The sequence below is a fragment of the Micropterus dolomieu genome, linkage group LG08 (assembly GCF_021292245.1).
Source record: "Micropterus dolomieu isolate WLL.071019.BEF.003 ecotype Adirondacks linkage group LG08, ASM2129224v1, whole genome shotgun sequence".
NCBI lineage: Eukaryota > Metazoa > Chordata > Actinopteri > Centrarchiformes > Centrarchidae > Micropterus > Micropterus dolomieu.
In genome coordinates this window covers 22,137,883-22,150,744 of record NC_060157.1, presented here as the reverse complement: position 1 = coordinate 22,150,744, position 12,862 = coordinate 22,137,883, and the positions used below count along the sequence as shown (strand labels likewise).

General features: G+C 38.0%; 2 protein-coding genes and 1 pseudogene across 2 annotated transcripts in view; 2 read left to right on the top strand and 1 right to left on the bottom strand.

Moving 5' to 3' along the window:
* The window catches only part of tprg1l (tumor protein p63 regulated 1-like), a 6,464-nt gene extending 4,485 nt beyond the window's left edge, over window positions 1-1,979 (bottom strand). The window contains exons 1-3 of the mRNA XM_046057515.1: window positions 1,631-1,979; window positions 1,280-1,371; window positions 824-874 (exon numbers count right to left, since the gene is read on the bottom strand). Coding sequence (XP_045913471.1) covers window positions 824-874; window positions 1,280-1,371; window positions 1,631-1,858 — 371 coding nt within the window. The 5' untranslated portion in view covers window positions 1,859-1,979. The remainder of the gene's footprint in view (window positions 1-823; window positions 875-1,279; window positions 1,372-1,630) is intronic.
* A 2,552-nt stretch (window positions 1,980-4,531) lies between these two features.
* On the top strand, window positions 4,532-9,218 carry LOC123974760 (annotated as a pseudogene).
* A 1,296-nt stretch (window positions 9,219-10,514) lies between these two features.
* On the top strand, window positions 10,515-12,647 carry LOC123975827 (complement C1q-like protein 2). Its single transcript, XM_046057613.1, has 5 exons — window positions 10,515-10,681; window positions 11,322-11,435; window positions 11,729-11,812; window positions 11,997-12,128; window positions 12,240-12,647. Exons 1-5 carry the CDS (start codon window positions 10,621-10,623, stop codon window positions 12,521-12,523), a joined length of 675 nt encoding a protein of 224 aa, XP_045913569.1. The 5' UTR covers window positions 10,515-10,620; the 3' UTR covers window positions 12,524-12,647.
* Window positions 12,648-12,862: the final 215 nt, after the last annotated feature.

Below are 12,862 nucleotides of genomic sequence, written 5' to 3'. Positions count from 1 at the left end.
GCTCTTAGAGGGCGAAGCCTATACGAAATAGAACGTTGGTTACGTATTGTAACCCCAGATTCTATGAGTATAGGCGTAGCCCTCTAAGCTGCGGGCCCGACTGGTCCCACCAGCGTCGGCTGAAGAAAAAAAGCTGACCTCTTGGGAGCAGATCTCTGGTCTCGCCGGTATTATATACCTAAATTGCGGACCTGAGAGAGGCCCGTGCACGGCACATGGGCGCGAAAGAAATCTTCAGGACTGCGCATGCGCGCAGGGATGAACCCAATAGCGACAGCTCTTAGAGGGCTACGCCTATACTCATAGAAGCTGGGGTTACAATACGTAACCAACGAGTTATCGTGTGCAGTGCGTGACAAGACCATCGACTCTATGATTGATAACAGCTGATACGCGCACATTAGTTTCTATCATGGGTAAGTAATAGCTACTCCTGCCAGACAGTAAACCTTACAGTGCAGTGATGTTATAACAGCATATCATTAGTGAACATTACAGCCGATCAGTTTTTGGTTGATCGACTATTAACAACACCCCCATTCTCTGTTTGAGAAAGAATGTTAACCAAAAACGGCAGTTAAAACTGGCTGGAGGGGGGCTTTAAGTAAAATGTTTTCAGTCTCTTTTTCGCAACAAAATAAATATCTTAATAGAAAAAGTGAGTTTGTTATTCAAAATAATTAAATCAAACATTTATTGAACATTTATTTTAGTGTTATTGAGAAAAATTATATCGTGGTTATGTTTTATTGCCCAGCCCTAGTTCTGCCGTAGGTATATTTCCTCAAAGATATGAGTCAACAACATTTATTGTTTGACTTACCTTTCAGTTATAAGCACCAGTCTCTCCCTCTCATTGTTCCAGTGGTCAACTCTGTAGAAATGGACAAATATGCCAGCTACTTTTAGACAGTCACAAAGAACAATTTGAAACCAGGCCTAAAACATTTCTCATTTACTGAGTTGCATGGTTAAATAAAAGGTAAATATATAAAACTTCAAGGTGAGGAGGAATAAGTATCAAGTCTTTGGCACCCATTTGTTTTCATGTAGCGCACAAATATGTGGGTAAGCAACTAGAGGGAAAACAATATCCTAAAAAAACATCTCATTGTTAAACATTCAGTCTGTAGCCTTAATAAATCTCCAGCTGACGTGTCTGTATGTGTATGTACTTGTTTGTACAATAAACCCTGCAGTGCACACAGCAGCTCATTCAAACAGTTGCCTCATATTTCAGGCAGATAATAAAACAGTCACATGCTGCTGGGATACTTACTCAGCTAGCAGCCACACGCTGAGCACTTCTCCATCCTCGGAAGGCAGAGCCACAGTCCTGATGTCGCTCACGGCCTGCTCAATGGTACCTGGCTGAGATCAGCATCACACAACCGTCAATCATCAGCATCATCTCAGACATGCCCCTGTCCCATTCCTTCCTGTAATACTCTGTGGGAGCTTCTGCAATGCACTGCTACTTAAGCGTGGTAAATCAGTGGTCGTGTTTGTTTACCACAAGCACCTTTAAGAGCATTAGTGTAGTTAAGGGGGTTATTTTGAAGGGACACACGCATAGTCTCGGCCTTGATGCCGACTAACGCAAGCTGTGATCTATTATGCAGCAACTTACCCTGAACACGAAATAGTCCTTCACTTTGGCTTTGATTGTGGGGTTATGCACATGGAAAGGCGTCAGGGTTTGTAACGGGGGGCAGCAGGCAACGGAGGCTCCGTGTCCGAGGCTTCTTCCGGCCTCCGGCGGCGTGAAGGCAACCTCGACTCCCTCCTCTGTTTCTGCAGGGTGGAGAATCGCAGCGCCCGTACTCTCCGGCTCCATCGTGTCGTTCAGCTGAAGCATCGTGACAGCAACAGACGCTGAGCGGGGAGCGTCCGGACAAGGTGCGCCAAGCGTTAAATTAGAAAACGTCCTTTGGAGGGTGCAGACTCACCCATTGCGTATGTAGGCTATAATGTTTTGATTCTGAGGGCTGGGAGGAAGTAGTGCCCTCCTGCTTCACTTCCCCTTTTTAATTTCCTTCCTCTTAAAGGGACATAATGTTTTTAACCGAGCTCCATAAACAGGAGTTTAGAGTTGATGAGCCCACTTTTCATAATTATCTGTTGTAAAGAGTCAGAGACATAAGCTCTCAACTAAAACTGTGTTTATTGCTCACAATGTATCAGAGTTTTCACTCTCTTTTAGTGTATATAAAACATAAATACACCACAAAAACACCCCCAGACCACACTCACCCTAATATGTGACAACGTTAAAGGAGATTTCCTTCTTTGCAACTAAAATGTAAATAACTATTGATTGATCGTCATGAAATCTGGTACAGACATTCATATCCGTTTTTGAATGAATTGAAACCTCTGTGATACCTTAAATTTTCATCTAGGCCACCATCAGGTCAATGTCTTAGTTGGCCCGATAGTCTGGTTTAAAACCAAAGTTGCCCCTATCAGCACCTTGTGTTAGTGCTAATTACTTACACAGTACTCCTGAATGTCAAGGTACTTACATATAAAAAAAAGCACAGCTACTGTGTCATGCATTAGAGGGAATTTCCCTCTCACATGACCAACACAAGACCATTCAAGTTTCTATAGAACAAAGTATAAAACAGTGTAAAGAATCAGAGTAAAGGTGAGATGGTTTGGTTGGTCCAAGTAGTAAGTTAGTAGTTTCTGATCTGGATTCAAGGGAAGATACAGGATTATTATTATTATTATCATTTCTTAACATTGTGGGATATGTCAAGGGACTTATGAACATTTCCACAAATTTCTCATAAATTATTGCATTTCTCTTAATCTAATGTTAAAACAACATATACTGTCAGTCATTGTGTGAGTCATTGTGTAATTTTAGGAGTGTAGGTTATCAAAAGTTAAAATCAGTGTTTAAAACCCCCTCATGACTGATGAATTAATGATTTTATTTGATGATTGAAAACACACAAAACACTGCACTGCAGTTATTACATACATTAAAAATAAATCGCACATGTGTTAAAACAACCAGACAGCAAGTGAAGACAACACAATAAACATATATATGTATTTATATACTCAAATGATAAAACTGGCAGATTCTAGATCCATATATTTGTCATCCTCATTGAAATTTAAGAGTGTAATCAGTGAAAAACTTGATATCAAAAAAACACTGAAGGTGTAGTAAAAAAATATTATCATCCCTACCTCTATTCAGATAGTGACCTCCCTTAGGTTGTCAATTGAGATAAGCCAAGACTTACCAGAAACCCATGTTAGATGAGTAATAAAGAGCATTTTTCTCTCTTTCTCTTTTTACATCCTCAATAAATCCAGCAAAAAAGTCCTTTGAAGAGCAACAACATGATACAGAAACATCCACTGGCAGGCAGCAGCAGTCATGTGTACAGTTTATGTGATCTTTACCACAGACTCATTTTTCCTGACACATTGAGATACTGAGTATAAACTGTGTCTCGCAAAACCAAAGAAGTGCTAAACTAGTAATTTCATTCACACCTGTAACAACAGCAATTTAAAATTTGAATGTTAAAGTTTAGCAACCTAATCTTTGAAAGGCAAATTACAAACATCTCAAAAGAAATTAAGCATAACCTACTCATTTCAAATTTACAAGAAATCTAATAAAACAGATGCAGCAAACTTCACATGCACTCAGTGATACTGCCAGACTTCCTGTTCTGTATTACAACCTGGTCTCAGACAAATAGTACATACATACATACATACATACATAATTTCTATAAGTAAGCACTGACGGTAACGGAAATTCGTATCACCATTGCAGTATAGTTAAAAAGCACCATCTTTTAACCAATGGGACCAACTAATATTCATTCATTATATAAGATCACTCACAATCTTGGGTCACCATCTCTTAAACAATTTGTAACAATCTATAGCGGTGGCTCAAGGTTAACAAGAGCCTCCTTTAGAGGGGACTGCTGTGTTAAATTTCGTTCCACAAAAGGTTGATCACAGCTTCTTTTCAGTTCAGGCAGCGAAGACTGTGTGGAACTATCAGTTACGGAATAATGAGGCCATGGATGTTTCTGTAACATTATGTTGTTGCTCTTCAAAAGCAATACTTTATTACCCTGCTGGATTTATTGAGGAAGCAACGATAGAAAAATGTTCTTAGTTACTGATGTAACTTGGGTTCTGATAAGTCTTTTATTTCAGCCAATTAACAACCTGAGGGAGGTCACTCTATCTGACAATTCCATCAATGTTTAAACTGGTAGGGATGATGTGTTTTTTTTTGTTTGCTACTCCTTCAATGACTTCATGACTATCAAGTTATTCAATGTTTACACTAGAATACAAATTTTAGTATGATGACAATTGTCTATATAGTACAGTCCCTGAAATTACCTAGACATACACAGCAGTGTGAATTTAGGTAGAAGGTAAATTGATTTTAGGATAGAGGACTACATTGCAACATCCAGGTACTAATAGATCATTTAAGTCTGTGTGCTGTGTCTTCAGTATTGTTAAGTGTTACCTAATGGATCGTCTGCACATGTCTCCTATAACAATTTCTGGTAATGATTGATCAGCATAAGACACTATTTAAGACTGGAGTTAACACAGAAACTACAAAATAGAACTGCATAGACTGCCACTTTCAGAATGTGTCTTCCACTCTTGCTCCTGATCTGCTCTCTCTCCACAGCTCAACTCCTTCAAACAGAGTCTGACAACGAAATTCTTCCGCATGGAAAGCAAACTGAATCCCTGGGAAGAGAACCAGCAAATGCTTCAGACCACCAACAGACCTGTACACAAGATATCCATGGTGTGCTGAGAGAGATGAGCGCCTCCTTGGCTGAACAGAGGGTGGAGATGAGGCACTTACAGAGAGAGAATGAAGGTACAGTATGAAAGGTAATCCAGGAACTAATAGAAATAGCAACCATTTTTTTGTTACAGGAGCTTTTTGTATAATGTTGTAACACTGAACTATTTTGCAGTATTACACTTGCAGGTAATGATGAGTCAAAGATAAACTTCAATGGAACAATGTTTCAACACACACACCACATGTCAGGTTAGCAACAGCAACAACAGCTTTTCAGTCTAAAACATGTCTTATTCTACTTTTAACTACTTTTATTTCCCATTTACATTTCCCATGTCTTATGATGTCATACAACTTCCTACACAAATGAAGGACCGAAACAAAACAAGACTAGTTTGGCATGCTATCATGCTATGTTATGCTAATTAGCGCAAACACAAGGTGCAGTAGGCTGATGGGGGCAACTGTTGTTTTGGTTATAAACCAGACTATCAGGCTAACTATGACATTGACCTGATGGTGACCTAGATGAAAAATTAAGATGCCCCAGAAGTTTTAATTCATCCAAAGGAGAACATGAATGTCAGTACCATGTCAATTGTTAAGACATTTTCAGAAGATCAGCAAAGTTATTACAATTCATTCTGTGGGGAACATGTATCTCTAACATGTATCTATCATGGTGATCCATCCAGTAGTTTTCAAAACATTTCACTAAAGTAAAATGTCCTGCTGGTGGCAGTAAAGTCATAAAGATGTGTCCTCTGGTGATGACAGATGTCTGTACAAAATTTCATCCATCCAGTAGTTGTCCAAGATATTTCAGTCTGGGCCAAAGTCAAGGACTGACTGAATAATCAGCATGCCCATCTCCAGACTTGTGCAGCTAGCATAGCTAAAAAAGCAACTCAATAATTTACAGGAGCTTTTGTGTTGTTTGTTGAATTGAGAAGTATGTCCTATTATTCACTTGTATTGGAGCAATTTCCAAGGAAACTGATGGTGCGGTAAAATAAAAACTAACTTAAAGACATTTATTTATTTATTTATTTATTCAAGCACAAGCAGCTAAACTGAGAGAACTGGAGCTACAGAAGACTGAGGTGGACAAGCTAAAGCAACAACTTCAAGGTATTTTGTGGAGAAAATGGCTCTGGCTCTGATAATGTTTAATTAAAGTAACATTATAGTATATCATAAGCGAGTATGAGTAAGTAAATGGAAACTACGGAAGCCCTAAGCGGCCATCCATTCAAATATTTTTTTACTCCGTTTTCCCTGTAGCTAGTTAGCTTTGTTAGCCGGGAAGCTAGCTGTCCTAACAGATTCAGCCCCGGGGTGCCTAGAGCCAAACCCAGCAAGAAAACCACCTCGGTCCTGTATTCCCTGTCGTTAAACTGGCCTCTGCTGGTCTCGGAGGCTGTGTTAGGTCCCAGTCTGGCCGTAGTGTTCACTCAGTGAGAGCTGAACCAGTCTGCACAGAGTCTGCATGACATGGTGGGGGGGCGTAATGCACATTCAGCGCTATTGGCTACTATAAACGACAATATCTGCAAGTCCTTCCCTGTGGATGTGTTTTCATGCAGAAGCAAACAGCATATTCATGAGAAAATAACATCAAAAAATGTATATTAAAATGTTATAAGAACAAAATGAATCAGTTATTTGTTGTTTGAATGAATCATTAGGCTACATTGTATACGATTTAATAAAGTTAGGCCTATGTTATTTTTCCAATAACTTGCTAGATCAAACCCACAACTCCAAGAGTGAGCGTTGTGTCCTCTACCAACTGAACCAGTCACACTGAAATTTCTACTGAAATTATCATTAAACTATTGTGTTAAACTATTGTTTTGTTATCTCGAGATTACAAGAAAATGATCCCATTATCACGGGAAAAAGGAGTAAAACAAATGTTTGAATCAATGGCTGCTTAGAGTTCCCATAGGAAACACAAATCAGGACAATAAAACTTTGTTTGAGTAGACATTAAGATCAAGAAATGACTTACTATTCAAGAACATTGAACCATGTGCAACATTAGGCCCCATCCACACTAATGCGTTTTCGAATTAAAATGGAGACCTTTTGCTACATTTGCACCTCCCATCCAGACTACAACGGCAAAAACGAAGACCTAAAACGGAGAAGTTTAGAAACGCTGCCGAATCCCGTTTTGCGTTTCAAAACTCTGGAGGGCGTTTTTAGTGAAGACGGGCCAAAACGGATGACTTTAGAAACGATGACGCAGCCGCTCACGCTCGGCTCTCTGATTGGGTCTTAGAAGTCATGCAAAGCAGAAACACGATGATACTGACCGGGTTTTTGACATGGTATTTTTATTAAAATATTATGTACCGTGCAAATAGCACTTATCTGCCTACACTTGTACTGTAGGCTACATGTCGCTGTATTTACTTTGCAATGACTCCCAGTCTGTTTTCCGCTGCCACACTCCTCATTCAGTAACAGTCCCAGCTCCTTATTGGTGCGTGCAAAAAAAAAACTTCTTCGTCTGTATTTATTTTTTCTTTCACCAAATCTTCTGTAACCAGGAAGAGACCATCTGCTTCATGTTTACACCAGCACGCCCATGCCCAGTGTTCCTGAACGGCCAATAGATGTGCGTTTTCAGTCGTTTTAATGTAGACGGAGAACAATTCCAAAGCGCAGCTAAAATGCTGGTGTGGACGGAGATGTATTCGTTTTAATTCTCTGTTTGTAAACTAAAACAGAGTAGTGTGGATGGGGCCCAAGTGTTTTTCTGACATAATATCTAAATAGTCAGTAGCCAAACAAACCTTTATAAAGACAGCTATGACAAAATACTTGTTACTATCAAATATTGGTTTTATCAGAGACAAATATGTCATGATGTTACTTTTATTTACAGCACAAGCAGCAGAGCTGATAAGTGTGAAAACAAGATCAAACATCACAGAAAACCAGGTAGAGGCCCTAAAGAGAGACGGAGAAGGTAAGGCTGAAAACTGAAATATCATTCTAAAAAATATCTTCATAATTAAAATACTTAATCAAAATGTGGATTATAGCACAAAAATACAGAAGATTTCAAAAAGTTGGTCACACCACTGTATCCACAGTAATTCTTTTTACAATAACGTTTGTCTCTCTCGCTCTCTCTCTCAGTCAAACAGGTAGCTTTCTAAGCCTCTCTGTTGGCTTCAGGCTCAGGAACTGTTGGACCATTCAACACATTCACTCCTCTGGTCTTCAGACACGTTGTCACAAACATTGGAAATGCCTACAACCCACACACAGGTACTCAAATTCACAAATTTAAATATTTTATTTGACATTTTAACTGTATTTTCTTAAAATTAGTTGATGATTCTCCATGGACATTCACTGGCAAAAATGTCCTACAGGTTTCTTCATTGCACCAGTGAGAGGAGCCTACCACTTTGAGTTCTACATAGGTGCAAGTGGACATGCTTCACATCCTTCAGGTGCTGTGTTGGTGAAGAACGGACAGCATGTTTTTATTGCATATGAGCATCAGCCATCCCATTATGGAACTTCTGCTAATGGAGTCACGCTGCTTCTAGAGGTCGGAGATGTTGTGTTTTTACGTCTGTGGGTTAACACAAGGATATTTGACAGTGAACGTCATCATAGCACCTTCAGTGGACATCTGCTTTTCACCATGTGAGAGGGAAACATCCATCCATCTTCATCCGCTTATCCGGGGTCGGGTCGCGGGGGAGAGGGAAACAGTCCTCCTTTTTCTTCAGCTATATGATAGCCTTTCACGCACTGCAGCAGTGTATAAGTGTGTGTTGATAAAAGTGTATTTTTTCTTTATAAGAAGCTGATTGACAACACTGCACAACAACAATAACAGTTTTGATAAGAAAAGGTTCATGAAATGTCATCTTCATGTCTTTCTGGAGCTGTATCAAAATACACAATGATAGACAATGGTGGGATACTTTTGCAATTTTTTTTTAACATTAGATTAACACTAACTAATTAATGAGAAAACTGTGGAAATGTTCAAATTTCTCTTGACCACTGTTACAATGTTAAGAAATACAACAACAAAAAAAATAATAATCCTGTATATCCACCTGAATCCAGATCAGCATCAGAAACTGCTTACTCACTGTTTACCTGTGTGTACCACAGCATCCAACCAAACCATCTCACCTTTACTGTCTGATTCTTTACACTGTTTTATACTTAAAGAAATGGGTCTTGTGTTGTTCATGTGAGAGGGAAATTTCTTCTGTTCCTTGGAATGCATGACACAGTAGCTGTGTTTTTTTTTATTTATAAGTACCTTGTCATAGAGGAGTACTCTGTAATCTGAATGAAGTCTAATTTACAGTATTTATCCTTTATATGAAAAACTCTTGATGAAACTGGAACTTTGCTCGAACAATCATTTATACATATTAAGTTTCTGATATTATTGTGTTCTCTTAGATTTGAATAAAAGCACATACATATCATTGCAGTACTTTCCATGGACTTTTCTTCTACTCATGGTAAATTTAGTTTCAAAATGAAATATCCTCTTATTGTTAGCAGAACACCAATTAATTTGTCATATTTGTGTTTGGCAGTAGGAAATGTAAGATTCACCAAATATGTATTTTTATGGTTGAACAATGGCTTTCAAACATAAATTGTACTTTATTTTACTCACAGTGAGTAATTATTATGTGATTTATACTGGTACTCATTAATGAGATTTTGTGGATGCTATATTCAATACAGTAGATGTTTTTTTAAATAGGTGTTGATGAGATTACAAACTCAACAGTCATTCTGATCCATTTTCACTTGAGTACACTTCATCAAATTATGACTATATGGCTTAGCACTTGTCTTCATATTTGGGAGACACTTTAATTAATTAATATCAGTTTGGGAAAAATGAGGCCAGTAGATGTTTCTGTAACATTATGTTGTTGCTCTTCAAAAGCAATACTTTATTACCCTGCTGGATTTATTGAGGAAGCAACGATAGAAAAATGTACTTTATTACTCATCTAACTTGGGTTCTGATAAGTCTTTTATTTCAGCATTTAACAACCTGAGAGAGGTCACTTTATCTGAAAATTCCATTGATGTTTAAACTGGTAGGGATGATATTTTTTTGTTTACTACTCCTTCAATGATATCATGACTATGAAGTTATTGAATGTTTAAACAAAAACACAAATTTAGTTGTGTGATGACAAATATATCTATGTAGTAATGAGGTGATTTTAAACGCGGATTTTAACTTTTGATAATTCACATTGTGAAAATTAAAATGTGTTTGCAACTCCTAAAATTACAAATTGAGATTTCCATACAGCAGTGAGGATATAGGTAGTAGGTAAACTGAATATAGGACTGAGGACTACATTTCAACAAACAGGTACTAATAGATCATTTATGTCTGTGTGCTGTGTCTTCAGTGTTGTTTTCCAGATGACATGCACAAAGTAGAAAGTTTATCTAATGGATCGTCTGCACATGTCTCCTTTATCAATTTCTGGTAATGATTGATCAGCATAAGACACTATTTAAGACTGGAGTTAACACAGAAACTACAAAGTAGAACTGCATAGACTGCCACTTTGAGAATGGAGCTGACAATGTATTTTCCACTGTTGTTCCTGATGTGCTTTTTCTCCACAGCTCAGCTCCTTCAAACAGAGTCTGACAATGATATTATTCCGCATGGAAAGCAAACTGAATCCCTGGGAAGAGAACCAGCAAATGCTTCAGACCACCAACAGACCTGTACACAAGATATCCATGCTGTGCTGAGAGAGATGAGCGCCTCGTTGGCTGAACAGAGGGTGGAGATGAGGCACTTACAGAGAGAGAATGAAGGTACAGTATGAAAGGTATTCTGGAAAGTAACAGCAATAGGAACACTTGCTTTGTTACAGGAGGGTTTTCTATAATGCTGTAACACTGAACTATTTTGCCGTATTACACTTACAGGTAATGATGAGTCAAAGAGAAACTTCAGTGGAACCTTATGTTTCAACACACACACAATGTGACTGATTAACAACAGCAACAACACCTTTTCAGTCTAAAACAAGTCTTTTTAACTCTTTCTTTAATTTCTCAACTATGGCAAGCAACTGAGGTCATGTTAGAACATGTCCCACAATATGATTTCCCATTTACTGTCTTATAATGTCATACAACTTCGTAGGCTACACAAATGAAGGATAGAAACAAAACAAGACTAGTTTGGCATGCTATCATGCGCTAATTAGCACTAACACAAGGTGCAGGCTGATCGGGGCAACTGTAGTTTTACCCGATATTGGCCTGGATGAAACATTAAGATATCACAGAATTTACAGTTCTTCATGAGGAGAACTTGAATGTCCTAAATTTCTTGACTCTCATTGTAGAGCCATTAAAAGGTTCATGAAACAACAAAGATCCACCTTGTTTTGGTGTTCCATGGTGTAAACTAAAAACCAACATATTGGCATTTATTTATTTATTCAAGCACAAGCAAGTAAACTGAGAGAACTGGAGTTACAGAAGACTGAGGTGGAGAGGCAGAAGACTGAGGTGGAGAGGCAGAAGACTGAGCTGGAAAAGCTAAAGCAACAACTTCAAGGTATTTTGTGGAGAACATCATTGCTCTGATAATGTTTAATGAAAGTAACATATTATAGTGTATCATAAGCTCAAATGGAAAAAGTTCAGGACAATAAAACCTTGTTAGAGTAGACATATTACAAGAAATACTTGTACTAGTCAAGAACACTGAGCCATAATCAACCACATTATAAGTGTTTTTCTAATATAATATCTAAGTGTTCAATGGCCAAACAAACCTTTATAAAGACAACCATGATAAAATAATGTTTTAATCAGATACAAATGTCATGTTGTTACTTTTGTTTACAGCACAATCAGCAGTGCTGATCACCATGAAAGAAAGATCAAACATCACAGAAAACCAGGTAGAGGCCCTAAAGAGAGACGGAGAAGGTAAGGCTCAAAACTAAATCATTCTAAAAAATATCTTCGTAATTAAAACTTTTTCCTAAAATGGTGAATAGCACAGAATATTTTCAAAATTTGGTAACATTGCTGTATAACCAGTAATTTTACAACAATAACTCTCTCTCTCTCTCTCTCTCTCTCTCTCTCTCTCTCTCTCTCTCTCTCTCAGTCAAACAGGTAGCTTTCTCAGCCTCTCTGTTGGCTTCAGGTGAAGGAACTGTTGGACCATTTAACACACACACTCCTCTGGTCTTCAGACACATTGTCACAAACACTGGAAATGCCTACAACCCAAACACAGGTACTCAAATTTGCAAGTTTAAATATTTTATTTGAAGTTTTATTTGTGTTGACTTAAAATTAGTTGACAGATTATTCCTCATTTACATTCACTGGCAAAAATGTCCTACAGGTTTCTTCATTGCACCAGTGAGAGGAGCCTACCACTTTGAGTTCTACATAGGTGCACATGGACATGCCTCACATCCTTCAGGTGCTGTGTTGGTGAAGAACGGACAGCATGTTTTTATTGCATATGAGCATCAGCCATCCCATTATGGAACTTCTGCTAATGGCGTCACGCTGCTTCTAGAGGTCGGAGATGTTGTGTTTTTACGTCTGTGGGTTAACACAAGAATATTTGACAATGGAAATCACCATAGCACCTTCAGTGGACATCTGCTTTTCACCATGTGAGAGGGAAACAATCTTTCTGTTTCTTTAGCTATATGATAGCCTTTCACACACTGCAGCAGTGTATAAGTGTGTGTTGATAAAAGTGTCTTTTTCCTTTATATGAAGCTGATTGACACTGGGACATAACGACAGTAATAGTTTAGATAGTAATAGTAAAGAAAAGGTTCATGAAATTTCATCTCTGTATCAAAATACTCAATAATAGACAATGGTGGGATACTTTTGCAAGTTTTTTTGAACATTAGATTAAGGAAATGCACTAATTCATGAGAAAATTGTGGAAAGGTTCAAAAATCTCTTGATTTCTGTTACAATTTTTAAAGAAGAAAATAAAAATCC